Source organism: Astyanax mexicanus, chromosome 9, assembly GCF_023375975.1.
Source record: "Astyanax mexicanus isolate ESR-SI-001 chromosome 9, AstMex3_surface, whole genome shotgun sequence".
Classification (NCBI taxonomy): Eukaryota; Metazoa; Chordata; class Actinopteri; order Characiformes; family Acestrorhamphidae; genus Astyanax; species Astyanax mexicanus.
Window position 1 is genome coordinate 3,609,314 of NC_064416.1, and position 25,472 is coordinate 3,634,785.

General features: G+C 39.2%; 1 protein-coding gene across 2 annotated transcripts; it reads left to right on the plus strand.

Annotated features, from left to right (window-relative positions):
• The first annotated feature begins 21 nt into the window (after positions 1-21).
• arfgap2 (ADP-ribosylation factor GTPase activating protein 2) lies at positions 22-24,712 on the plus strand. Of its 2 annotated transcripts, XM_007241765.4 has the most exons (17): positions 22-144; positions 3,015-3,133; positions 4,414-4,486; positions 4,623-4,754; positions 6,882-6,962; positions 8,519-8,630; positions 10,150-10,206; positions 10,699-10,743; positions 14,685-14,737; positions 18,060-18,196; positions 18,367-18,498; positions 20,402-20,530; positions 20,763-20,918; positions 21,920-22,046; positions 22,967-23,063; positions 23,178-23,299; positions 24,564-24,712. In XM_007241765.4, exons 1-17 carry the CDS (start codon positions 76-78, stop codon positions 24,582-24,584), a joined length of 1,662 nt encoding a protein of 553 aa, XP_007241827.2. In that variant the 5' UTR covers positions 22-75; the 3' UTR covers positions 24,585-24,712. The 2 variants fall into 2 exon arrangements, with proteins under 2 accessions (XP_007241827.2, XP_049339722.1); XM_049483765.1 differs by lacking the exon at positions 10,699-10,743.
• The last annotated feature ends 760 nt before the right edge of the window (positions 24,713-25,472 follow it).

The window sequence follows — 25,472 nt, forward strand, 5'->3', positions numbered from 1 at the left end:
GTGTTTGTTTTGTCCCCGGGGGCTTTTATTTTGTAAGAGGCTGTTCCGGTTGTGTGTGGTTGAGCTGTAGCGGGGATGATGGAGCCGAATAAAACTGAAATTCTCACTATTTTTAAGAGACTGCGGTCCGTTCCCACTAATAAGGTAAGAGACGGTACCGGTACCGGTACCGGGAGGGTCGTGCGGGTGCGGGTCGGGTGTAGCTGTGCCGGTTCGGGGTTAAAGTGGGGGTTTAATGTGTGATTACGTGTCAGTTCTCGGCGGAATGTTAGCTTAGCTTAGCTTAGCTTAGCTTAGCTTAGCTTAGTTTAGCTTAGCCGGTTAGTTAAGCCGGTGCTGCTGATCGGGGCCTGAAGCTAAAGCTAATGCTAAGAGCTGAGCTAATGCTAAAGCTAACGGGGCTTTCTGTTTTCTGACCACGACTAACACTAAACAGCCACGAATTATAAATATATAGATTGTTAATCAGCTTTAATATAAGATAATAATCTATATAAGCGAATAAATAGCTCAGGATTTAGAGTATAATTATGTTTTTCAATAAAAGTGCCGGTATTTTGTGCTAATGCTGGTAGCTAGTTAGTTATCTCTCTTTTTTTGATAAACTTGAGTTTTCCAGACCTGTTCCTAAACTTAAAACATCTGAATGTATCTGTTTAAAATATTTTTATATATAAATCTGTTCTCTTTAGCTGTTTAAAATGCTTGACAATAAGATTAGAATCAGTTCAGGCGTTCAGATGGCTCTATATTACAGAACAAGGGTCTGATACTGCAGTAGAAATATCCTTATTATAACTACAATAGTGACAATAATCATGAATTATAAACTCTTAATGAAGCTAAAACTCAGGCTGTGTTCTAGCAGGAAAAAAGTGAGACATTGGGAAACACCTGGAAACTATTACGGTAGCCAATTTTCCAGGAATGTATTGTTAAGCCACGTACACACCAAACCAGTAGCAGCTCAGTTTCACTACTGACTCACTGACTACTGGAGAATTGTTCAGAATGTGAAACTTAAATAATATATAGATGTATTACACGCAGAGTGATCTATTTTAAGTGTTTATTTCTTTTATTGTTGATGATTATGAAGCTTACAACCAATGAAAACCCGAAAAACAGTGTCTCAGAAAAATGGAATATTATATAAGACCATTTAGTACTTCTAGCAGTGTGGGCAGTGTGCCAAGTCCTGCTGGAAAATGAAATCCGCACCATAAAAGTTTTTGTCAGCAGAGGGAAGCTGTAAGATATGAAGTGCTGTAAGATTTTGTGGGAAAACAAAACTGCACTGACTTTAGACTTGATAATATAACACAGTGGACAGGGGGTGGGCGATATGGCCCTAAAATAAGATCACAATATTTCATGGTATATTAGTGATGATAATGCGACTCTTGGCGATATTACAAAACACTGAATAAAAAAAAATACTTCAAGAATACACTACTGCAACAAAATGTCAATGTGTTTTTAACGTTGCATACAATATATGGCACACCCCTACCTGAGATATTAAAAAAATACAATAATTTTATCAGATCAGATTATCCAGAATGTCATGATACTAATAATGCACTCCATATATCTCCATATATATTCAGGATTAAAATAGAATAAATTATGCTGGACAGATATAGTCGGTCTCTGGTAAATATATAATGGGAAATAAGAACATTGTGAATTTTTATTTTGCTAAAAACTGTTAAAAAGTAGTACCCTGATGTAATGATTAAGGATGGGTGATATGGCACCATATTTCACAGTATAATATTGTTCACAATATTAAAAAATGTTGACGATATTATTGCATACGATACGATATGGCTCACATACAGTGGATCAACACCAGCAGATGACATGTCTGTCCAAACCATCACTGATCATCAGTAAATTTTACATTTCATTTGTAAATCAAGGGAGTCTGGAGGAAGAGTGGAGAGACACACAGTCCAAACTGCTTGAGGTCTAGTGTGAAGTTTCCACCAATCAGTGATGGTTTGGAGAGACATGTCTGACATCTGCTGGTGTTGATCCACTGTGATTTATTATCAAGTCTAAAGTCAGTGCAGTTTTGTTTTCCCACAAAATCTTACAGCACTTCATGCTTCCCTCTGCTGACGACTTTTATGGAGATTCAGATTTCATTTTCCAGCAGGACTTGGCACACTGCCCACACTTCCAAAAGTAATATTTGATTTTTCTGGTTTTCATTGGCCGTAAGCCAAAATCATCAACAATAAAATAAATAAGTGCTTAAAATAGATCACGCTCTGTAATACAATTACATAATATGAGTTTTTTTTTTTTTTACTTTTCAATGATATTCAGTATATTTTTAATGCACTAGTATACCATTCATATATACGTACATACATGCACACATCCTCCTTCCTGTATTTACTCTGTACCCTGTAGTTCTGCCCCAGACCGCTTAGACCAATCAGTAAAGGGAACATGCTCATTTGGTTTGTTGTTTTTTGGTGCAGTTGGGTTTTTCCTTGTGTGAAACCAAACCAACCTGCAGGAACATCACTCCAAAGTAGTGATCATCCGATATGTTTTTTATTTATTTTTTTTTTTTTGATGGCTGATATTTAGACAGCAGTAGTGCCCGATGGCTGATATATAAAGCCGATATAATTTTTTTTTGCAACTAATAAAATACAATAATAATAATATAAATAATAAACAAGACATAAAACTGCTGAACTTAAACATTTATTTAGCATTTAGTCTTATTTGCCCTTTTTGCAGTTCACACAGAGAAAGGCAAGAAGAGAGATGAAAAATGTCAAAAATCAGCTCGATTAATCGGCCAGTCGATATATCGGTCGATCACTACTCCAAAGACAATTTGCTACTAATTTGTAAAAGAGCCCCTAAACCCTAAACTATATTTTTTTCATATACAGCTGAAATGTGTTGATTTGAAGTAATGAAACCTACCAGTACTACTTAAAAAAAATCTTCATACTTTGAGATCTGTTTATATTTTACCCCCTCAGTCCTGCTTTGACTGTGCTGCTAAGAACCCAAGCTGGGCCAGTATTCCATATGGAGTTTTCCTCTGCATCGACTGCTCAGGGATCCATCGTTCTCTGGGGGTGCACCTGAGCTTTATCAGGTATGTATTTTTTTGTTCAGAGACCATATTGGTGTGTACAAAATAGTTTGGGAGAATAGGTTGCCAGCACTCTCTAAAGACCTCATATCTGAAAGAGCTGTTGGCAGATCAGACAAAACATAATACAGACAGCATCTAGCATAATATAATGGCATGTAAAAAATTATTGAACAACAGTGTGTAAAAGTGTTGCCTCAGGATATGGCTTGAGAATACTCACACCTGTAGAAGATGTGAGATAGAATTTGACGATATGCATTGTGGAAAGATATTATTGCATGTTCTGTTCATGAACTGTTATGTAGTTGCATTCTCTAAACACCAGAGGCTTCAATCCACACTACTGCACTACTGCCCAGGGAGCCAGTGGGCGTAAGCAAAGGGCAGAGGATGTGTCAGTCATTTTTGACTGAAGCCAATCGAACAAGCGCCTTTTTAAGCTATGTTTTGAATCATTGATTCAAATTTGCAATCAATTTGTGAACCAATTTACTCATTTTGTTCCTCAAAGTGTTCAAACACCAAAGAGATCATATGATAATTCACAAAATATCAGCGGATTTTAAAGTTTAAATGTCTCCCTATAAGCTCTATATAACATTTTTTTTGTTTAGAAAGTATTTTATATACTTAAACCATGTTCAATTATATTAGATTAGAAGAAAGTCATTCAGTCATCATTCTTGTAGGCTAATTTACCGATGTTCAGAACTAGATAATTTTTCACATTGTTTGTGTTTTAATCTTTTGGAGATCTGTTCTTAATAATCATTTTTTATTAAATAATAGGTTTATGCTTCTTCTGTGTTGCAATGTTAATCAACATCATTCTGAACAGATTTTGCTCATTCAAACATCCTAAAAATGTTTTTACAAAGCTCAGTTTCAACGCTTTACTTACTTAAAAATGTGGGGTTTAAATTGGGCTCAGGCTCAAATTGTCTATGGGGTGGATCGTGCTCGGGGCGGGACGGGCTGGATATTTTGTGCCCAATCTAAGCTCTACTTGTGACAACACTATTACTGTTAAATTTTGTTAATATACACAATGTGAATTCGAGAAATAAAACTGTATTCCAGAAACAAGTGACACTGTGGATTAGGGTGCAGTTATATTTTAGTAATCAAGTATTCTATTAAAAATTCCAACAATGAATTGGGTAATCGGATAAAACATTTTTTCTTTCAATTATAAATACACACCTCATACAGGGCATTACCACTCTCAGTGGACAGTTCAGTAGGTGGTACTATATTATTTGTGTTTCTGTTGTTCTCAGATCCACAGAGCTGGACTCCAACTGGAACTGGTTTCAGCTGAGATGTATGCAGGTTGGAGGAAATGCCAATGCGGTAGGTTCTCCCACAGACCCATTACTCACTCACTTAAACCACTATGTAGGAAATGTTGGTATTTTAACTGTGTTAGTGCTGAAATGCTGACTGTTGTTCTCCTCGTTCTCGGGGAATTCTCTCTCTCTGAGTGCAGACGGCCTTCTTCCGCCAGCATGGCTGCACCACCAACGACACCAACGCCAAGTACAACAGCCGTGCGGCACAGATGTACAGAGAGAAGATCCGACAGCTAGCCAACGCTGCGCTCTCCAAATACGGCACTGATGTAAGCTGCATCACAAACAGCTTTAGGAATAGGGGTGTGAATCTCTGTGTTCAGAAACGATTTTCGATTCAGAAAGGATTTTCGATTCTGGAACAATTTCCCGATTCAAATGGTCTATAAATTTTGTTTAAATTATGTGATTGAGAAGATGAAATGACAAATTAAACAAATAGAACATTTATTTAAAACATTAATTAATTTTAGACATCTTACTGTATCAAATCTTTTTGCAAAATAAATCTTTTTTTTTTTTTTTAATTTTAAATCTTTAAAAACGCAACCTTAAAAATAAAACACGGACATCAGTCTTTTTTTAGCCATATTGCATTGTGGGCACATTGTCAAAACTTAGCCTTACATATTAAACATACAGAAACTTAAATATTAAACATATGACTGAGTCGTGTAGAGTTGTGGCTCTGCTTTATTGCTAATAAAGCTATGTGAAGGTAAAATGTACCTTGGGTCCAGCGTATTAACTATAAACTCAATCACCTGTGGAGCTGGCTAACTAACTAGCTTTCTGTACGGTGGCCTAGACGCTCTTCTTCTACGGTGGCCTAGTGGACACATAATGCTGTGTGCAGTACTGTCAGGAGAGAGAGCGGCAAAAAATAAAACCTAGACACATTTTTAAATTAATTTTGGGGAATTTTGAATTGATTTTGAATCGCCATGACAAGGATTCAGGATTTTTTTTCAGCATCCCTATTTAGCAATATGGGCTGATATGATTTTTGCCAGCTGCACTGCAGAAAATTGTAGAATGTCATTGAAAAGTTACTTTATTTCAGTACGGTAATTCAGTTCAAAATGTGAAACTCATATATTATATAGATGTATTAAACACAGAGTGATTTGAAATGTAAAATTTACTGATGGTCAGTGATGGTTTAGAGAGTCATGTCTGTCATCTGCTGGTGTTGATCCACTGTGTTTTATTATCAAGTCTAAAGTCAGTGCAGTTTTGTTTTCCCACAAAATCTTACAGCACTTAATATCTTACAGCTTTCCTCTGCTACTGACAACTTTTATAGAGATGTGGATTTCATTTTCCAGCAGGACTTGGCACACTGCCCACACTGCCAAAATAATATTCAAATTTTCTGAGACACTGATTTTGGGGTTTTCATTGGCTGTAAGATATAATCATTAACAATAAAATAAATAAACGCTTAAAATAGATCACTCTGTGTTTAATACATCTATATGAGTTTCACATTTTTAACTAAATTACTGAAATAGTTACTGTTCAATGATATTCTAATTTTTAAAAAAAGCACTAGTATATAGGGGTGGGCAATATTATTAATATTATTATTATATTAAAAATCCATATTGTGATAATAGGGCTGTTCTGTCTTAAAAGTAGTCTATTATTTACTGTGAAGCTTTAAGTGTATTTATTGTATAATTGTTTTAGTTTGCAGTTTATATGCATGCACTAAATATTCTGCAATATTATTTGCTGCGTTATATTATTTTATGCTATATTATTTATTTTGCCACATTATGATTATTCTGTTATACTCTTATACTATATTCCTGAAATTAATTAATTATTTTAGTTTTCCTATATCGCCAAGTATATCGTTATAGCAAAAATACCCTGAAATATCGTGATATTATTTTAGAGCCATATCGCCCACTCCTACTAGTATATTGTATTGACATCATAATTGCTAAAAGTGCTAAACTATTCAATTATTTATGGTTATGTTGTAGTATTGAAAAAGCATTGAATTTTCAGTGCCTCGTGCAACTAACTCTACCGTACACATATGTTCCTGTATATACCAATGACTGTAAAGTCCCTAATCTGTCTGAACAGTAAACAGCAGTATATAAACAGAGAAACAATCTGCTTGTTCTTCTGTATTGTTTACACGTTCCCAGTCTCAGATAAACTTTGTCCCTCTGTGAGACACTGGATGACTGGTTCAAACTCCACGTTACATCAGCAGTGTGTATCTCTGCACACCTGATAGATTACACCTTACGTAATCATGAAGTCTGATTATCAGTTTAAGCAGAGAGTGTTTTGAGTGTTTTAAACAGTTGGTTCTGATGTGTTATGAGAGTATAGGTGTTTGTGTGTTAATTATAAGTGTTAATTTTCTCTTTTAGCTGTGGATCGACAGTTCAGGAAGTGTTCAGACTCCGACTGCAGAGAAAAAAGAGGCGGATTTCTTTGACGAGCACACTCAGGTGAGCAGCACTGGTTTGTATTTTTACATTACATTAGATTGCATTGCATTTTGCGGACGTTTTTATCCATTTTTGCACTATAAGGTGCGCTTAAAATCTTTTAATTATCCCTAAAATCGTCAGAGTTCCTTATAATCCGGTGCTCCTTATGTATGAATTCTATCAGTCAGGTATTAAGAAGCAGTAAAAACATACAGGAGTTTCAGTTTAGTTCCCCAGCAGTATTAGCATTAGCTGCTAATTGCGCTAAGCGTTAGCTCTTTTGCCGTTCAGAGGTGAGTATTGTCTGCCTGTAGTCTGCTGCTAACCCTGGCTAGCACTACTGGAGCAGCATTAGCATTACCCGCTAACCTCACTAAGTGCTGGTCAGCTTTATATCTTTTCAGAGGTGAGTATATTCAGAGATGACTGTAGCCTGCTGATAACCCCAGCTAGCACTGCTGGATCAGCATTAGCATTATTTGCTAACCTTGTTAAGTGCTAGTTAACTCTTTCGCCATTCAGAGGCGAGTATATCGGACTGTAGCCTGCTGATAACCCCGGCTAGCACTGCTGGAGCAGCATTAGAATTGTCCGCTAACCTCGCTAAGCGCTAGTTAGCTTTATAGCTGTTTAGAGGTGAGTATGTTGGACTGTAGTTAAAACAAGCTATGTTATATTATAATCCTGTCTCAGTGTGCATTTTTCATTTGATATTTTATGCCAGAGATTAGTGCTGGGTGATATGGGAAAAATCATATATCACAATATGGATTTTTTTTTATATCACGATAACGATATATATCATGATGTACAACATTTAAGTATGTTTTCAGTTATTCTTGGAAAAATATGACAAAATAATATCATTGCTTACTTTTTTCCAACTTTATTTTAAAGTGACATTAAACCCAACTTTCACAAATGAGAATTACTACCTTTTAGTGCAGCAATATATATATATATATATATCAAATGAAAACAGATGAGGTAGGTGCAGTAGCTAATTTGTTTTTTAATTATACAGGTATTTAAATTGAGTTATTAAAATAAACTCAATTAATATTTTTTAAAGTGTCCGTCAAATAACGTAAAGCAGCGTTACGTCTCAAAAACACATTATGAAGCTTTTTTGCGTAGATTACTTTATTATCACTTATATAAACTAAGTTTATGCAAAGTGACCATGCCTATACATTTCATCATAGCCTACTTTATATATTTGCATGAATTATTGATGAAATTCCTGTAGAAACGTTAGGGATTTATCGTAATATCGCACAGCACTACCAGAGATATAATGAAAGTATGGTTGTGTAATAATGTATTTAGATGCTACTTTTAAAGAGCAATGAACTTTCTATTGTTAAGAAAAAAAGAAAACAAGTATAGCACACACACACACACAGGACTATAGAACACAATAAGCAATGTTGAGGCCATTGAGTTCATTGTCATACACTGTACAACACTTTTTGCAACATAACAAAAATGTCCCTATAAGACTTTTTCTTGTTCTTATTATGATTTTCTTAACTTTTTATTTGATCATCTTTTCATCACGTTTTTTTTTCCAGCCTGCCAACAGCTGGGACATGGCCTCCCCCTCCCTGTCTGAGCAGAATGGAGCCATCACTGTCTCTCCACAGCTGGAACAGGACGCCCCAAAAGTAGCCGACACTTCAGCTCGTGAGTAATGCTTTCAGACATATCATTCTTACACAAAAACACACAGTAAAATTCATATTAGTTTCTCAGGGGGACGTCTGTGAAAAATATTTTACACTTCTACTCAGTGATAAAACTCCTGCATCCGGACTGCAATTGGAAAAAACAGGCGGACCAGTGAGTTTTTAGGCTTCTTTCTTGGTCACATGGCATCAGTAGGTGTTCAGTAGCTCCTCCATTTCCACTCACTGTTGTATTTTTAACGTGGATCTCAGTGGAAGCACCCAAAGTGTAATTATGGTGCGTGGCAGTGGACAAATAGCTATTTTATTAAACATGAGGAGACGAAACTCAGAGATGTGCGTCCAGACGGGACTAAAATGACCGGAGGAGCACGATTACAGGAGTTCAGAGAAAAACGTAGATAATTCAGCCTGTAATTTTGAATAAAATCACAAAGGACCCCGCTTAAAAGAGTAAATTACCCCAGAACCCCCTGAGAAACTAATCGCATCCGAATAGGGCTTTATAAACTGTGTATAAACTGGAAAATATTTCCAGAGATTTCTAAACTTATTTAGCTTTTCTGACATTTATGAACTAACTATTAAAAGCATAAACTTTTTATAATATTTATAATTAATACAATAGGTTTGGGAGTCTCTGCAGGTAATGAAACAGAACAGTAAATAATAGTAAAAGCCCCATAATGGAAACCTGTGGTACACCCGCTTTAATATCAATGCATCTCACACAGAAATGTATTACAGTAGAATACAGCTGGAAAGATTTGCTAAAATTAAGCATTAAGCAACATAAAACTTGTGTTAACTGTTAGCACTTTCTTTGGGTACTGTAGTCACTTGGCTTAAATGTACAGTACCAGTCAAAAGTTTGGAGACACCTTAAGCAGAGTTCCCACAGGTCCTTAAGAAGTCTTAAAAAGTTTAACATTAAAATCTGAATATTTAGGGGCGCCAAGTTGTCCAGCGGTCTAAACTGCTGCCACTATGAGCTAGGTCGAAGGTTCGAACCCCGCTCATACAGCTTTACCATCAAGCTGCCGGAGCTCAGAGGAAGCTGCTAGGGTGATGTCTGCAGCACAGGGCGTCTGTGAGCTGTTGTATCGGAACTGAGTCGCTGCGCTTTCCTCTGAGCGCACTGGCTGCTCGGTAATGCTACAGCATTAGCAGCAGCTCAAAAAGAAGCAGGGGCTGACTTCACATGTATCAGAGGAAGCATGTGTTAGTCTTTACCCTCCTGGTGTGTTGAGGCATTACTAGTGATTGGGGGAGTCCTAATGAGTGGGTCGGGTAATTGGCCGTGTGAATTGGGCAGAAAATGGGGAAAAAAAAATAAATAATAAAGAAAACATTTACATTTTCTGTAAATTTGCTGTAGTTATTACATTTTGAGATGATGTATTTAATGCCAGTGGCTAAGCACAGTGGTCTCACGTGCACTTAAACATCTTTAGTCTCATTTTAATTCGTTTTTTCTAGTTTTTAACTACATTTTTTATGGTTCCCTATTTTTACAGAGCTGGAGGAAGGACCCAGCATTGAAGGGCTGAGCTTGGACACAAAAGCCCCTATAGGTGAGTGTTATTATGCACCATTATTGTGTATTTGGTATATCAGATAATCTACTAAAATTGTCAAGCTTGTAGTTTTTTTGGTAACTGGATGATGTGCTACATAATAAATACAACACCACAATCACACTGCGTGACCTTCACATCAGCATGACCTGTATTGAGGTTTTTAGGTATTTGAGTAACTTCCATAACACTCAAGCTCATCAGCAACTGAAGCTTTAACCATATGGAGCTAACGGTTGACCTTTTAACCTGTTAATCTTATTTATGGTATATTTATCTCAGTATGACTCGGTTGTGGGAGGAAAGGTGCCCTTGGTAAACTCATGCAATGACCTGTGGACCTATTTAATAATCCTAATGTTACTTTAATATGTTATGCATTAAATTAACTTGAGTTAAATGTCTAATATCTGATTTATATCATTTATTCTGTGTCAAAGTTTCCTCTGTTGACCCTTTATAACATTAATCTCTGCTCTGTTAATGTAGACGACTCAATGAAATTGGCACCTGACGAGCCCGAGCCTCTTAAAGGTGATTTGAGTGATGTTGAATGGGCTGGCTGATGATCAGGAGCATGTATCTGTGCTTAACTGATGCTTGGATGAAGTGTTAAACGCCTGCTTTTAGCCCACTATTTCTACAAGCATAAAATCACACCCCTTTTAAACACCCTGAATCTTAATAACAGCTCAATTCCAAGCTTAACTTTGTGCTTTAATGTTATAACACTCAAGTTCAGTGTGAAAGTTTTTGTAATGTCTTTACCCAAATGTCCTTAAGCCTGAATGCTACACTAAAACTCCTGCTTTTAGAATATTGTGATATTGTATTGGTAAATAGTAATATGCTGTATTATTAAAGCACCATAATGTAAAAATTGGTATTTCTTGCTCCTCGGTGCCCCCTACAGTCAGAAAGTGCAGTTTGCGCTTTCTGGCTGTAGGAGGACATGTTTTAAACATGCATTTGTGGACAAGCTGAGAGATATGGAATATTGAACAGCCACTGAATGTGAAAGTAGCATGTGGACCGACATGGTAGAGCAATATTGCAAATTTCTAAGAGATTGACTTAATTTACACTTTTTTTCTTAAGTTTTCGATGCGATACTTTAAATTTGATACTGATACCCAACCAATACTTTTTTGATACCTTTTTTATAAATTGCAACAAACAAAATACAAAAAAGCAATTTTTTGAGACGGCGCGACTGAGCGAGAGACGGCGCGACTGAGCGAGAGACGGCGCGACTGAGCGAGAGACGGCGCGACTGAGCGAGAGACGGCGCGACTGAGCGAGAGACGGCGCGACTGAGCGAGAGACGGCGCGACTGAGCGAGAGACGGCACGAGAGACGGCGCGACTGAGCGAGAGACGGCACGAGAGACGGCGCGACTGAGCGAGAGACGGCACGAGAGACGGCGCGACTGAGCGAGAGACGGCACGAGAGACGGCGCGACTGAGCGAGAGACGGCACGAGAGACGGCGCGACTGAGCGAGAGACAGCACGAGAGACGGCGCGACTGAGCGAGAGACAGCACGAGAGACGGCGCGACTGAGCGAGAGACAGCACGAGATACGGCACGAGAGACGGCGCGACTGAGCGAGAGACGGCACGAGAGACGGCGCGACTGAGCGAGAGACGGCACGAGAGACGGCGCGACTGAGCGAGAGACGGCACGAGAGACGGCGCGACTGAGCGAGAGACAGCACGAGAGACGGCGCGACTGAGCGAGAGACAGCACGAGAGACGGCGCGACTGAGCGAGAGACAGCACGAGATACAGCACGACTGAGCGAGAGACAGCTCAAGAGACAGCACGACTGAACGAGAGACATCGCGACTGAGCGAGAGACAGCGTAAGATACAGCTCGATTGAGCGAGAGACAGCGCGACTGAGCGAGAGACAGCGTAAGATACAGCGCGACTGAGCGAGAGACAGCGTAAGATACAGCGCGACTGAGCGAGAGACAGTGCGACTGAGCGAGAGACAGCGCGACTGAGCGAGAGACAGCGCGACTGAGCGAGAGACAGCGCGACTGAGCGAGAGACAGCGCGACTGAGCGAGAGACAGCGCGACTGAGCGAGAGACAGCGTAAGATACAGCGCGACTGAGCGAGAGACAGCGTAAGATACAGCGCGGCTGAGCTGAGTTTATTTTAGAGACGTGTGTGATCCTGCATTATATTATATCCTTTATGCTGTACGTTAATCATCACTGTGAGTGTATCTGTATGGTCCCTTTTTGTCATCACACAGAATAAGGGGTGGATATGAGGTCAGATCTTTCTGCAGAAGGGTTGTTCAGCCCTGCGTTCTCTCTAATCGTCTTCCTCCTCCTCAATCCGCCCGATCCGATCATGTTTGAACGCTGTAATAATGAGGTGTAGTAGACAAAAGCTAAATCGTGCCCATCCAGTGCATTAGCTTCAGTGCCGGGCCTAATGGTCAGTGATGTGATCAGGAGCACTTTAGCAGCGCGGCGGCTCTCCTCCCGACTCTCAGCTTGTTATCGTAAAGTCTTTCTGAACAGAGCCGTGCACACACAGGTCCGGCCGGGATTAATGTACTGGAATAATGAGATTAGAGCTGCTTTCTTTCGCGTTCGATAGATGGAGTGCATATTTGCTTGTGTGTTTAATCAGGCCTAAAGTCTCAGTTTGCTCCCCACGGTCCGTCTCTGAGGACCCAGGTTCGGTTCAGCCTGTTGTAAAGGCTTTGTGTAAAGCCGGCCATGCCTGAGCATCAGCGTCATCACTGCTGTCAGACACGGTATCAGATCACGAGAACTGCAGCTTTACTGAACCGTCTGTGTAAGTGTATTAGCAAAAAAAAAAAAAAGTATCTCTGTTTATTACTCTGTAGGTAGAATAGAGTATAGATACTAGTGTTTAAAATACTTCTGTAGAAGTTAAAGAAGAATCAACTCAAGCTTTTTACTCTTTAATTTAAAGTGTTTAAAAAAAAAAGTACTGGTTTCAAAACTACTTAAAGTATAAAAGTAAAAGTAATATAAGGAGAAAAAATAAAGCCATTAAGAACAAAAGCTTAGGACACGCCCACAGAGTCCTATAGTGCAGATCACAGTATAAACCAATAGGGAGTCAGAATGGTATATGTTTATACTTCCGTACATCCAATCACAATCAGATTCACTCTATCTGGATGGAGAGATTTATCTGGATAGGGGTTTTATTGAACAATGAGAAACCGGAATGAAAACCAGCTGAAATGAAATAGGAGTAACGAGACTGTTTTTATGAAAATGTAAGGAGGAGAAAGTTCAGATAATTGTGTGAAAATGTGAAAATAATTTCTACAGTAAAGTAGAGAGAACCTACATTTCTACCAAAGTATTTGTAATTCATTACTTGATTACTTTTTCAGCTACTTTAACCTCTTTACGCTCCGAGGCTAGTTGTGTTATTTGTATATTAGGGCTGCACAATATATTGCATCAGCATGATCATTGCAACAATAGTCAAATTGCAGGATATACAGTACCATTCCAAAGTTTTGACATTTCTTCTCATGCAATGTATTTTTATATATATTTTTTATTTTAATTTCTACATTGTATATTAAAGGAGAACATTTAAATGTTAAATTGACTTTGGGTGTATTACAACGTGATTTATAAAGTTCTTAACTTTGTTGAATAGCCGTCCTCCTCTCTCCTGCAGCTTTCTGAGATCCAGTATTTTGTGCACTTTACCCAAACAGAATGAATGAGACATGGGGCATATTTTACCCTGCAGATAAATCGCTTTTTACCATGTTATTCAGGCTCAAAGTATCTACACGCTTTATTGGTAGAATCCGGAGAGCCCTGACATTTAAAACAAGGCATTAATAACTTTAAAACTGCACAAGAAGTTTATTAAAAAACACAATAGGTCAACCATTGAGCACGAGAACGAATAGGTAGGATAGTTGAGCAGATTGCAAAGTTAATTCCTTGGAAATGCATTAATTCCAGCTGTTGCTGAAAATATCAGGTTACTGTCGATATTAGAATGCAAAGAACCAACAACCAATTACATAAACACAAACATTGCTCAAAAAGTTTTACTAGTCGTGCTCGATGGTTGACTTATGCATTATTATTATTATTATTATTATTATTATTATTATTAATATTATTATTGAGACTTGCTGACTCATGTCCTAAAACTACACAGCCCTAATTCATAGTATTGTACTTTCTTATATATTTGGTCATTTTACAAATACAATGGGATCCATAATTACATTAATACTAAAACTGTGACCCCTTCCACACTTTTAAAAACACATTACTAATCTGATATAGATTTTTTTTTATATATAAATATGTTGTTGGATGAGGCCCTGTATATGTCTTGTGTGTTTCTGATGAGCAGGACAGTCGTGTGTCTATCCTAACAGAGTCAGGTTACAGTGAGGGGACTACCAGACTTTATCTGAAAAAGCTCTTTGTCTCTTTGTTTCCAGAAGCGAGACCCTCCATCATCGGGAAGAAGAAACCCGCCGCTACTAAGAAAGGGGTAAGTGTTCTGAATCCACCTCTTCATACTAAAGTCCCTTTCTGATTATTGTCAGACATGTAGAATCAAGAGTCACTTAAATAGAACCTGTGTGACAACATGAAGCAGATAAAAGATCTCATTATTAAACCCCCAACTGAAGAAAGATTAGAAAACAAGCTTATTGATCATTTATCAGTCTGGAAAATCTGGGACTCCAGAGAACCACAGTGATTCACTATTATTCACTAATGGAGAAAACATGGAACACTGGTGAACCTTCCCAGGAGTGACCGGCCGACCGAACAAAATTACTCCAAAAGGGCATGAAGAACTCATCCAGGAGATCCATAAAAAAAGAACCCAGAACTACATTTAAAGAACTGCAGGATCTCACGAAAGCCTCAGTTAAGATCAGTGTTAATGTTTCAATAATAAGAAAAAAGAGACTTGAGTGAAAATGTTCTCCATGGGAGAATTCCAAGATAAAAAAAAAACACTGCTGACCAAAAACAACACAACCACCCGTCTCAAATTCACCAACTAACATCTTGATGATCTCCAGAACTTTGGGTAAATATTCTTTTTGGACTTCCGAGACAAAATTGGAAAACACTTTGTAAGGTGTGTGTCCTCCCTTTACATCTTTAGTAAAACTATAAAACACATAATTTCAGTAATAAAAGATCATAATACTGAACGTAGTAAAACATGGTGGTGGTAGTGTTATAATGGTCTGGGTCTGCATTGTTGCTTCAACTTGCTGTAATAGATAGAAGCAGGAATTCTGCTGTTTATCAGAAAATCCTGAAGGAGAATCAGTTCTGGCCATCTGTTCCTTACTGACCTCAAGCTCAGGAGTACTTGGGTTCTGCAGCAGGACAATGACCCAAAGCTCACAAACTTTAAAGTTCACCTCTGAATGGATTAAAATTTAAAAACTAAATGAAGGTTTAGGAGGGTCTAGTTAAAATCTGATTGAGATGCTGTGGATGATCTTAAACAGTTTTAGTCGTTTATGCTGGAAAATCCTCCAATGTGTCTGAATTAAAACTGTAATTCTGTAAAGAAGAGTGGAACTAAATTCCCCCACAGAGATGAGAAAGTCTGGTTGCCAGTTATCTGTAATTAGATTTAGGGGCAAACACTTTTTCACACAGGGCTACATTTGTTTGGAGAGTTTTTCTTTCTTTAATAAATACAATTATAATTTAAAATGTGCTTTTTATATTTACTCAGGTTATATTTGTCTGATATTAAAGTTTGTTTGATAATCTGAAAAATATCAGTATGACAAAAAAGCAAAAACAAAAGAAATATATATAAATATATCCAGCAGGGGGCAGAATAACATCATACAACTCCTTATTTCCATCAGTAACTCTCTCAGAACAGGTTGATTTTTGTACACAGGCCACATCAACAGATTCAGTGATTTAAAAGCGTAAATATACTCCAGCACTACTTAGCCTAATCCCTGTCTGCTGCATTTACACCATATGTCACATTTACCACCGACAGTAATTTTGATGCATCTCTCTACGCTTGATAAAAGAGCAGTAAATCTGTTCTGTACTGTCTGCTTCTGTTCTCTGCTGTATTTTGACTCTGTTGACTCAAAGGTTCTGTTTATTTCTGAGTTACCATATGCTTCACTTCAACAAATAAACAGTAGGATTAAAAATGCTGGACTTGATGATTTATGTAGGTTTCACATCTGAAAGTCTGGACCAGAGTTTGAACTAAGGTGGATGTTTGTTACATTCGTTTTGACACTATTAAAGAACTATTAAAACTATGTTCTGTTATCGATGTCTACGTGGGTGGCGTCTCCCTGTTCGTCACAGAAAAGTGTTTATAGAAAAGGCCAGACATATACAGCTCTGGAAAAAAAATGAAGAGAGCACTTCAGTTTCTGAATCAGTTTCTCTGATTTTGCTATAGGTTTATGTTTGAGTAAAATGAACATTGTTGTTTTATTCTATAAACTACAGACAACATTTCTCCCAAATTCCAAATAAAAATATTCTCATTTAAAGCTTTTATTTACAGAAAATGAGAAATGGCTGAAATAAAAAAGATGCAGAGCTTTCAGACCTCAAATAATGCAAATAAACAAGTTCATATTCATAAAGTTTTAAGAGTTCAGAAATCAATATTTGGTGGAATAACCCTGGTTGGTTTTTAATCAGTTTTCATGCATCTTGGCATCATGTTCTCCTCCACCAGTCTTACACACTGCTTTTGGATAACTTTATGCTGCTTTACTCCTGGTGCAAAAATTCAAGCAGTTCAGTTTGGTGGTTTGATGGTTTGTGATCATCCATCTTCCTCTTGATTATATTCCAGAGGTTTTAATTTGATGAAATCAGAGAAACTCAAATTGTAAGTGGTCTCTTAAAGTCTAATACCATTTGAACAACATATTTTACGAAACTGATGAACTCTGACACAAATTTTATGAACAGTTTGTGACGTTTGGCTCAAAAATGCATTTTTTTTTTTAGCTTGTTATGGCTGCTGCACTTGCACAGATCTCCACATCGAGAGGTGGCATCCCCACCAGAACACTGACTGTAATAATTTTTATTAGATTTGTATCATTGATCCAGAATGTCATACTAATAATGCACTCCAAATATCTCCATATATCCAGGATTGAAGTAAAATAAATGATACTGGACAGATATAATCTGTCTCTAGTAGATATATAATGGGAAATGAGAACCGTGTGAATTCTCACACTGACTAAACTTCAGTGTGAAACTAAAAAAACTAAGCGGATTAAATACATTACAGAATACAGTGTAACTAAGTTTTGCTAATTTAGGCTATAGTTTTGAGGAATTATATCTTTCCAATGTAATGAAGCACAGCAACGATATGTTTTATATCTGATTTAAACACAAAAATTATAAATTGGACAAAAAAATTACGAGCCAACAGTTTTTTTTTATTTTATAAAGAATTATGTATGTTCCAACATTTTTGTTAATAATAATTATAGTAACATTTTTCTGAACAGTATATTAGAAACAACATATAGCCTGTTTGATTTGCCAAAGTTACACAGAATTACATGGAATTTAGAATAGCTCATTATCTTTTTTCAGCAAAAAATGTAGTACCCTGACTCACTAAACTGCAGTGTGAATCCAAAACTAAGCGGATTAAATACAGTACAGAATACAATGTAACGCACACATCAGCCTTGTTTCAGATTTGTAGCAGTAAAATGTTTTTTTAGTTTGTCCTGTTTTATTATGGATCATCACTGAATGTTGAGTTTTGTATCTGTCCCTGTGTCTCTTCTTCATGTGTGTATCTGCTGCTCTGTCCTCAGCTGGGAGCTAAGAAGGGTCTGGGGGCGCAGAAGGTGAGCAGTAAGAGCTTCAGTGAGGTGGAGAAACAGGCTCAGGTGGCTGAGAAGATGAGGGAGGAGCAGGTTGCCGAGGCTAAGAAGCAAGCTGAGGAGTCCATGTGAGTATACCTCATTATATACTGAGTATATTATAAACCACATAAAGCCTGGTTGATTTAAATTTAGTAGTAAACCCTGCTTTTTCTGGCTAAATTAAAGAACTTTAAAGCATTGCAGCTTGCGTATGTGCCGTCTATTTAATTACCTTTTTTCTATTTTGTTCATTCAGTGTGGCCTCTATGCGCTTGGCCTACAAAGAGCTGGAGATCGACAGAAAAATAGAAGACAAGAAGCTGCAGAACATGGAAGGGAAGAAGAGGGAGCAGGCTGAGAGACTGGGCATGGGCTTTGGAAGCAGGAGGTAATTTCATCAACCTGTTCTACCCACAGCACAAATTATGTTTCTCCATCAGCAGCCAGAGTCTGAGAGAGAGAGAGAGTAGAGTAGGTCATGCTGTTTCTCAAGGGGTGGGTACAGTAGCTGGCGCTCTCTTCCCTCATTCTTTCCATTGTGATGCTGATCGGTACAGGCGCCTGTTAGCTAATGTATCAGAGCCGGAGATTCGAAGCTTTCGTTTGAGTGCACTGTTCTGCCTAGTGATTTTGCCTTAGAAGATGCCGCCTTAAAGAGGTTGCATTAGAGGAAAGCCGCCTGGGAGAGGCCCCATTAGAGGAAAGCCGCCTGGGAGAGGCCCCATTAGAGGAAAGCCGCCTGGGAGAGGCCCCATTAGAGGAAAGCCGCCTGGGAGAGGCCCCATTAGAGGAAAGACGCCTGGGAGAGGCCCCATTAGAGGAAAGACGCCTGGGAGAGGCCCCATTAGAGGAAAGACGCCTTAGCGAGGCTGCATTAGAGGAAAGCCGCCTTAGCGAGGCCCCATTAGAGTAAAGCCGCCTTGGAGAAATTGCATTAGAGGAAAGGCACCTGGGAGAGGCCGCCTTAGCGAGGCTGCATTAGAGGAAAGCCGCCTTAGAGAGGGTGCATTAGAGGAAAGCCGCCTTGGAGAAGTTGCATTAGAGGAAAGCCGCCTGGGAGAGGCCCCATTAGAGGAAAGCCGCCTGGGAGAGGCCCCATTAGAGGAAAGCCGCCTGGGAGAGGCCCCATTAGAGGAAAGCCGCCTGGGAGAGGCCCCATTAGAGGAAAGCCGCCTGGGAGAGGCCCCATTAGAGGAAAGCCGCCTTAGCGAGGCTGCATTAGAGGAAAGCCGCCTTAGCGAGGCCCCATTAGAGTAAAGCCGCCTTGGAGAAATTGCATTAGAGGAAAGCCACCTGGGAGAGGCCGCCTTAGCGAGGCTGCATTAGAGGAAAGCCGCCTTGGAGAAGTTGCATTAGAGGAAAGCCGCCTGGGAGAGGCCCCATTAGAGGAAAGCCGCCTGGGAGAGGCCCCATTAGAGGAAAGCCGCCTGGGAGAGGCCCCATTAGAGGAAAGCCGCCTGGGAGAGGCCCCATTAGAGGAAAGCCGCCTTAGCGAGGCTGCATTAGAGGAAAGCCGCCTTAGCGAGGCCCCATTAGAGGAAAGCCACCTGGGAGAGGCCGCCTTAGCGAGGCTGCATTAGAGGAAAGCCGCCTTGGAGAAGTTGCATGAGAGGAAAGCCACCTGGGAGAGGCCGCCTTAGTGAGGTTGCATTAGAGGAAAGCCTCCTGGAAGGTGCCGCCTTAGAGAGGTTGCATTAAAGGGAGGCCGCCTTAGAGAGTTTGCATTAGAGGAAAGCCGCATTAGAGAAGCCACCTTTGAGAGGGTGCCTTAGAGAGGCAGCTATCGAGAGTTTGCATTAGAGGAAAGCCGCCTTAGAGAGGGTTACTTAGAGAGGGTTTCCTTTAGAGAGGGTGCCTTAGAGGAAAGCTGCCTGGAAGAGGCCGCCTTAGAGAGATTGCATTAGAGGAAAGCCGCCTGGAAGATGCTGCATTAGAGAGGCTGCCTTAGAGGAAAGCCGCCTTAGAGAGGCCGTAGTGAGTCAGCCATAAGCACACACATTAATCTATTTCTGTTTTTCCTCTCTCTTTTTTCAGTGTTGTCTCTCACTCTGTGATGTCAGAGATCCGCCTTAGAGAGGGTTACTTAGAGAGGGTTTCCTTTAGAGAGGGTGCCTTAGAGGAAAGCTGCCTGGAAGAGGCCGCCTTAGAGAGATTGCATTAGAGGAAAGCCGCCTGGAAGATGCTGCATTAGAGAGGCTGCCTTAGAGGAAAGCCGCCTTAGAGAGGCCGTAGTGAGTCAGCCATAAGCACACACATTAATCTATTTCTGTTTTTCCTCTCTCTTTTTTCAGTGTTGTCTCTCACTCTGTGATGTCAGAGATGCAGGTGATTGAACAGGAAACCCCAGTTGGCACAAAGTCTTCCTCTCGCTCCAAACTGGACATGTTTGATGAGCCTGGCTTCACCTCTGGACCTCCAAAGTAAGTTCCTAACAGGGTCAGTCTGATGATCTCCTCAGTAGGTCTGTCTCAATAAATCATGTTATTAATTTATCATAAAATATATGGATATGCCTGCAATAATGGTAATTGTGACAGGCCTACTTCTAAACAATGGGCCTAAAGGACTCCCCATATGAACTGCATGCATGCTGATTTTTGGGTTAATAACCATTTGCATGTAATCTGTACTCGCTCTCTCCATCAATTGCAGATACAAGGACAACCCCTTCACTGCAGGAGATGGCTTCGGCTCACGGTGGGATACAGACTCAGGCTCCTCCTCTTTCACTTCCTCCTGGGTTCTGGAGAAGGAGGAACCTAAAGAGACTGAGGTCACCATCTCCAGCATCCAGCCAATCGGGGAAAGGTTGGTTATTCTCTAGCAGAACATAATAATCCATAAATTCTGACTAAATTAATATAAGCATATGAGTAGAGATGCACTCTGACTATGCAGAGAGCCGACAAAAGTCAGGTTTAAGTTCATTTTTACGCTCTGGTCAGATACATTAAACAAAAAAAGCATATAGTATCACTTATCACTCTCAGTATCCGGATATAGGATATAAACACTAGCTGAGCTGATTTAGCATATGTTTGTTTATCAAAGACTAATTGAATTTTGCTTGCTTTCGCTTGAGTAGCGCTGGTGAAGTAAATGCTTGGTTTGAATAGCATTGCTGAGGTAAATCTGATTAGGATAGCACTGCTGAGATAAATGTATTATTTGAATAGCACCACTAAGATAGGTTTTTGATTGATTAAAATAACACTGTTGAGGTTAATGTATGATTAGAATAGCTCTGCTGAAGTAAAGGTATAATTAGAATAGCATTACTGAGGTAAATGTATGATTTGAATAGCTCTGCTGAAGTAAAGGTATAATTAGAATAGCACTACTGAGGTAAATGTATGATCAGAATAGCACTGCTGAGTTAAATGTATGACCAGAATAGCTCTGCTGAAGTAAAGGTATAATTAGAATAGCACTACTGAAGTAAAGGTATAATTAGAATAGCACTACTGATGTAAATGTATGATCAGAATAGCACTGCTGAGTTAAATGTATGACCAGAATAGCACTGCTAAGGTAAATATATGATTAGAATAGCACTACTAAGGTAAATGTATTTGTTAGATTAGCATTACTACGGTAAATGTGAGTTTATGATTGATTAGACCAGCACTGTTTAGGTAAAATACTGAGGTACATTTATTATTAGAATAGCATTACTGAGGTATATGTATGATTGTAATAGTGCTGTTGAGGTAAATGTGCTTTGTTGGTTTGTGTGCTTTTGATGATAAGTTTTTTTTTTTTTTTTTTTGTATATTTTTGAGTGGTTTATACGATGGTAAATATTTCAGGTTGCCCAGCAGAAGGAAGCCGGAAGCCTCTGTACCTGTTGCGGAGTCCAGCGAGGCACGACAGAAGTTTGCTAATGCTAAAGCTATCTCCTCTGATATGTTCTTCGGACGTGAGACTAACGCTGAGGTATAGTTTTAAAATTTGATTGTTTTAAAATAAAGACATTTTTACACTAATAACAGTCTTTACAATGTCATATGTTACTTTACAACATGTGTAATAATGACCTGCTAAGTGCAGTTCAGCCACTGATCTAGTCTTAGAGTCTCTGTAAAACACCAAATCCACCGGAGATCCTATTTAAACCTTTAGTTACTTACACACAGAGGTGGGTAGTCCAGGTCCAGAAAGTAAAAATCCACCCCAGGGTTTTGTTGGCTGAGCTGCAGCAGAGCCGCCCAGGCAGTTGGAACAAACAAAACCCCGGGGTGGATTTTTACTTTTAACTAGTGTAAACAGAACTGTTTTAAACACACACCTATCTATCTCAATTGTACTTGGCTGATGATGTTTTTCCTCCATAGACTAATTCTAACCATTTGTTTCTAAGCTCTGAATTACTGGGTAAAGCATATAAACACTGATGTGTTATTCGCACAAATAACACAGGAATGAACTGCATACTGTTCCTCCTATCTCCTTATCTCCAATCTGACGAGACGGCGTGGCCGCCCGGCTTCAGCTCTGCCTGTGGGCGGTCCCGAGCTGAGGTGGGCGGGGCCATGAATACTAATTCATGGGTTGATGAAGACACTGTGTTTTTCCTGATCGACTTGTTTATTTTTCTGAATATTTTCTTTTACTAGCTGCTGCAGAAAATGAGGAAGAGGTTGTGGAAGAGTTTAATCATGTGCAGCATCATAAACAACTCAGAGAGACCCACTGTATTTCACTAACAAGAAGAAAAAGAGGATTTTAGCAGAAAGGGACCTTTTAATATCTTGCATGAAACAGTTTTGAATGTATTGATATTTACGGTATTTTGCTCAGCCCTATTAATAATTGGTTCTGTTTTATTTATGTGTATTTGTGTGTGTGTGTTTCAGTACGAAGCAAAGACTCGTCTGGAGGGCATGTCCGGCAGTACCTCCATTAGTTCTGCTGATCTGTTTGGGGATGGCGGAGGCGGCAGCCGATCTTCTGGTGAGCTGATCTTCATCATGTTGGAGCCTGTGCTGGCATTCCTGTGTGTGTTTATGGTATTGTGTGTGACTGTAAATATATATATGTGTGTGTGTGTGTGTGTGTTGTGTATAGGGGCGTCAGGGTTCGATAGTGTGCTTCCCTCTGGTCCTGATATCGCTCAGTTTAAGCAGGGGGTGAAGACTGTGGCTGGAAAAATGGCCGTGCTGGCTAATGGAGTTATGAATACCATTCAGGTGAGTTCAATCTTAATACTTATCTTTAATAAGAATTCCACAGCGTTTGAGTGTTATATAAATCAATCAGTCAGTCCTGTGAGGAAAATGAACAGCGTTTTTATTAATGTACTTTAAAGAATGTAGCGGTAACCAATTTCTCTGTATACCATGGTATGAAAATGCATAGTTATTACAGGTATTTGTGGAAAAAACCCTGAAAAGAGACGCGAACAGAAGTATCACAGTCATCTGATATTTTAGGCTTCATAACGGAGATTCAGAATAACCTGTCGAAGCGATAGACATCATAGAAACAGCAAGATCTACTCTGTATAACCAGTGCAGGGCCCAGAGCACTACTGTACGCAATGCATAGAGCCGACAAACTGCAAGTTTAAGTTCATTTTTACGCTTTTGCAAACATTAAACAGAATAAAGCATGTAGCATCACTTATCATTCTCAGTATCAGTTTATGACCTGCCTGGAATATTAACATTAGCTGAGCTAACTTAGCGTGCACTTGTTACTCAAAAGACTGTCTGATTTGCTCTGTGTAAATTTTAATAATGCATGGTTATTACAGGTATTTCAAAATATACATAAGTAAAGCTTAATTAAAATAAGTATATGACTAAAGATGCACCAACTATTCAGCAACTAAAATTATTAGTATGAAAAAAAAAACTATAAAAAAATGCCCATTTAATAACCCATTTACAGTAAGCTTAGATTTTTACATTTCCTCCAATGCTAGCTGTGGTTTCTCCCACGTAGCTTGTTTTAACACGGTAAACATACAGACTACAGTCCAATATACTCACCTCTGAATGGTGAAAGAGCTAGCGCTTAGTGCGGTTAGCGGCTGATGCTAATGCTGATCCAGCAGTGCTAGCCGGGGTTAGCAGCAGGCTACAGGCCGATATGCTCACCTCTGAACGGCGAAAGTGCTGTAGAACTAACCTGAATCTCCTGTATAACTCTGTACTTCAGCAGTAGAATTTATACATAAAGAGCACTGGATGATTTTTGGAAAAATGAAAGGATTTAGGTGCACCTTATAGTGCAAAAAATACGGTAATAAAGTATTTATATTTACCGGTACAACAATGTGAGGGACGTACTCCTTACTGTTAGATGCTGAAATAATCAAACTCTTATGTAATATCATCTGTATAGAATTCATGTTTTATTCTCAAACCCAAATGTCTTCATTGTTCACCATCCCCCGCCCCACCCTCCCGCAGTATGTAACGTAAACTTCCTTTTCCTCCCTCGTTTCAGGATCGCTACGGCTCCTACTGAGAGGACTGCACGAACTAATACCGGAAAGGAAATGACATAAAACAGGAAGCGCAACACCGCAGACTGGATCTGGCTTTGTTTTTCTCTCTCCTATATTTACACAAAACAGAGCGAGAGAGAGAGAGGGAGAAAGAGAGAGTAGAGAAACAAAAAAAAATGAAGAGAGAGAGAGAGAGAGAGACACAGGACCTCCAAGCCTCTGTCCCAGAACTTTAGAGACCGTCACAGACCCCCAACAACGACTGACAGTATTTTGATTTCCTTTCTCTTTCGGAAACGTGTGGTTTTATTTTCAGATAACTGAAGCACTGAGAGGTGAGAGGAGGTGTAGAAAGTATTTTTGTTCTCGTTCTTTTTCAGAACCGCAGTGCTTTTCTGTTCAAAACTAACTAAAGTCCTGTTTTTCTATGCCATTTACTGGTCTGAGATTTCAAATAGTTGTTGATTTTAAAAGATATAAAGAGTATTCTCTATGAAATGAAACGTGTATAACCAAACGACGTCGTCTTCTACTTCTTAGCTTCACCATGTTCTCATGGCTTTCATTTTTTTGTATTTAAAACTGGTATCAGTATCTTATTCTACCTGAACAGTGCAGCTAGGAGCGTAGGAGAAAGGGAACTCGGCTGGCTGATGTTTTAATTCGCATAGCAGCTCCAGTTTGATGGCGTTCTTCAGCCAGATGTGTTGAGACGACTGGTGAGACGTCAGGGTTCGACTGACTGGAAAAGGTTTTTTTGTCTTTAGATTTTCAGGATTCAGCAGTTTGAGATTTTGTTTGTTTAAAGAAACGATTCATAACGTGCAATACGTGCGTCCTTCAGAAAGCGTACACGGTTCAGACCCATGTGGCGGTGTGTTGTGATTGGACCCCTGGAATCGCTAGTG

Bases quoted from the DNA above. Each gene is read 5' to 3' on its own strand.
- arfgap2 (XM_007241765.4), top strand. From the start codon at position 76: ATGATGGAGCCGAATAAAACTGAAATTCTCACTATTTTTAAGAGACTG. The intron at 18,499-20,401 runs GTAATTTCATCA...CTCTTTTTTCAG, and splicing joins ATGGGCTTTGGAAGCAGGAG to TGTTGTCTCTCACTCTGTGA. The intron at 22,047-22,966 runs GTATAGTTTTAA...TGTGTGTTTCAG, and splicing joins GACGTGAGACTAACGCTGAG to TACGAAGCAAAGACTCGTCT.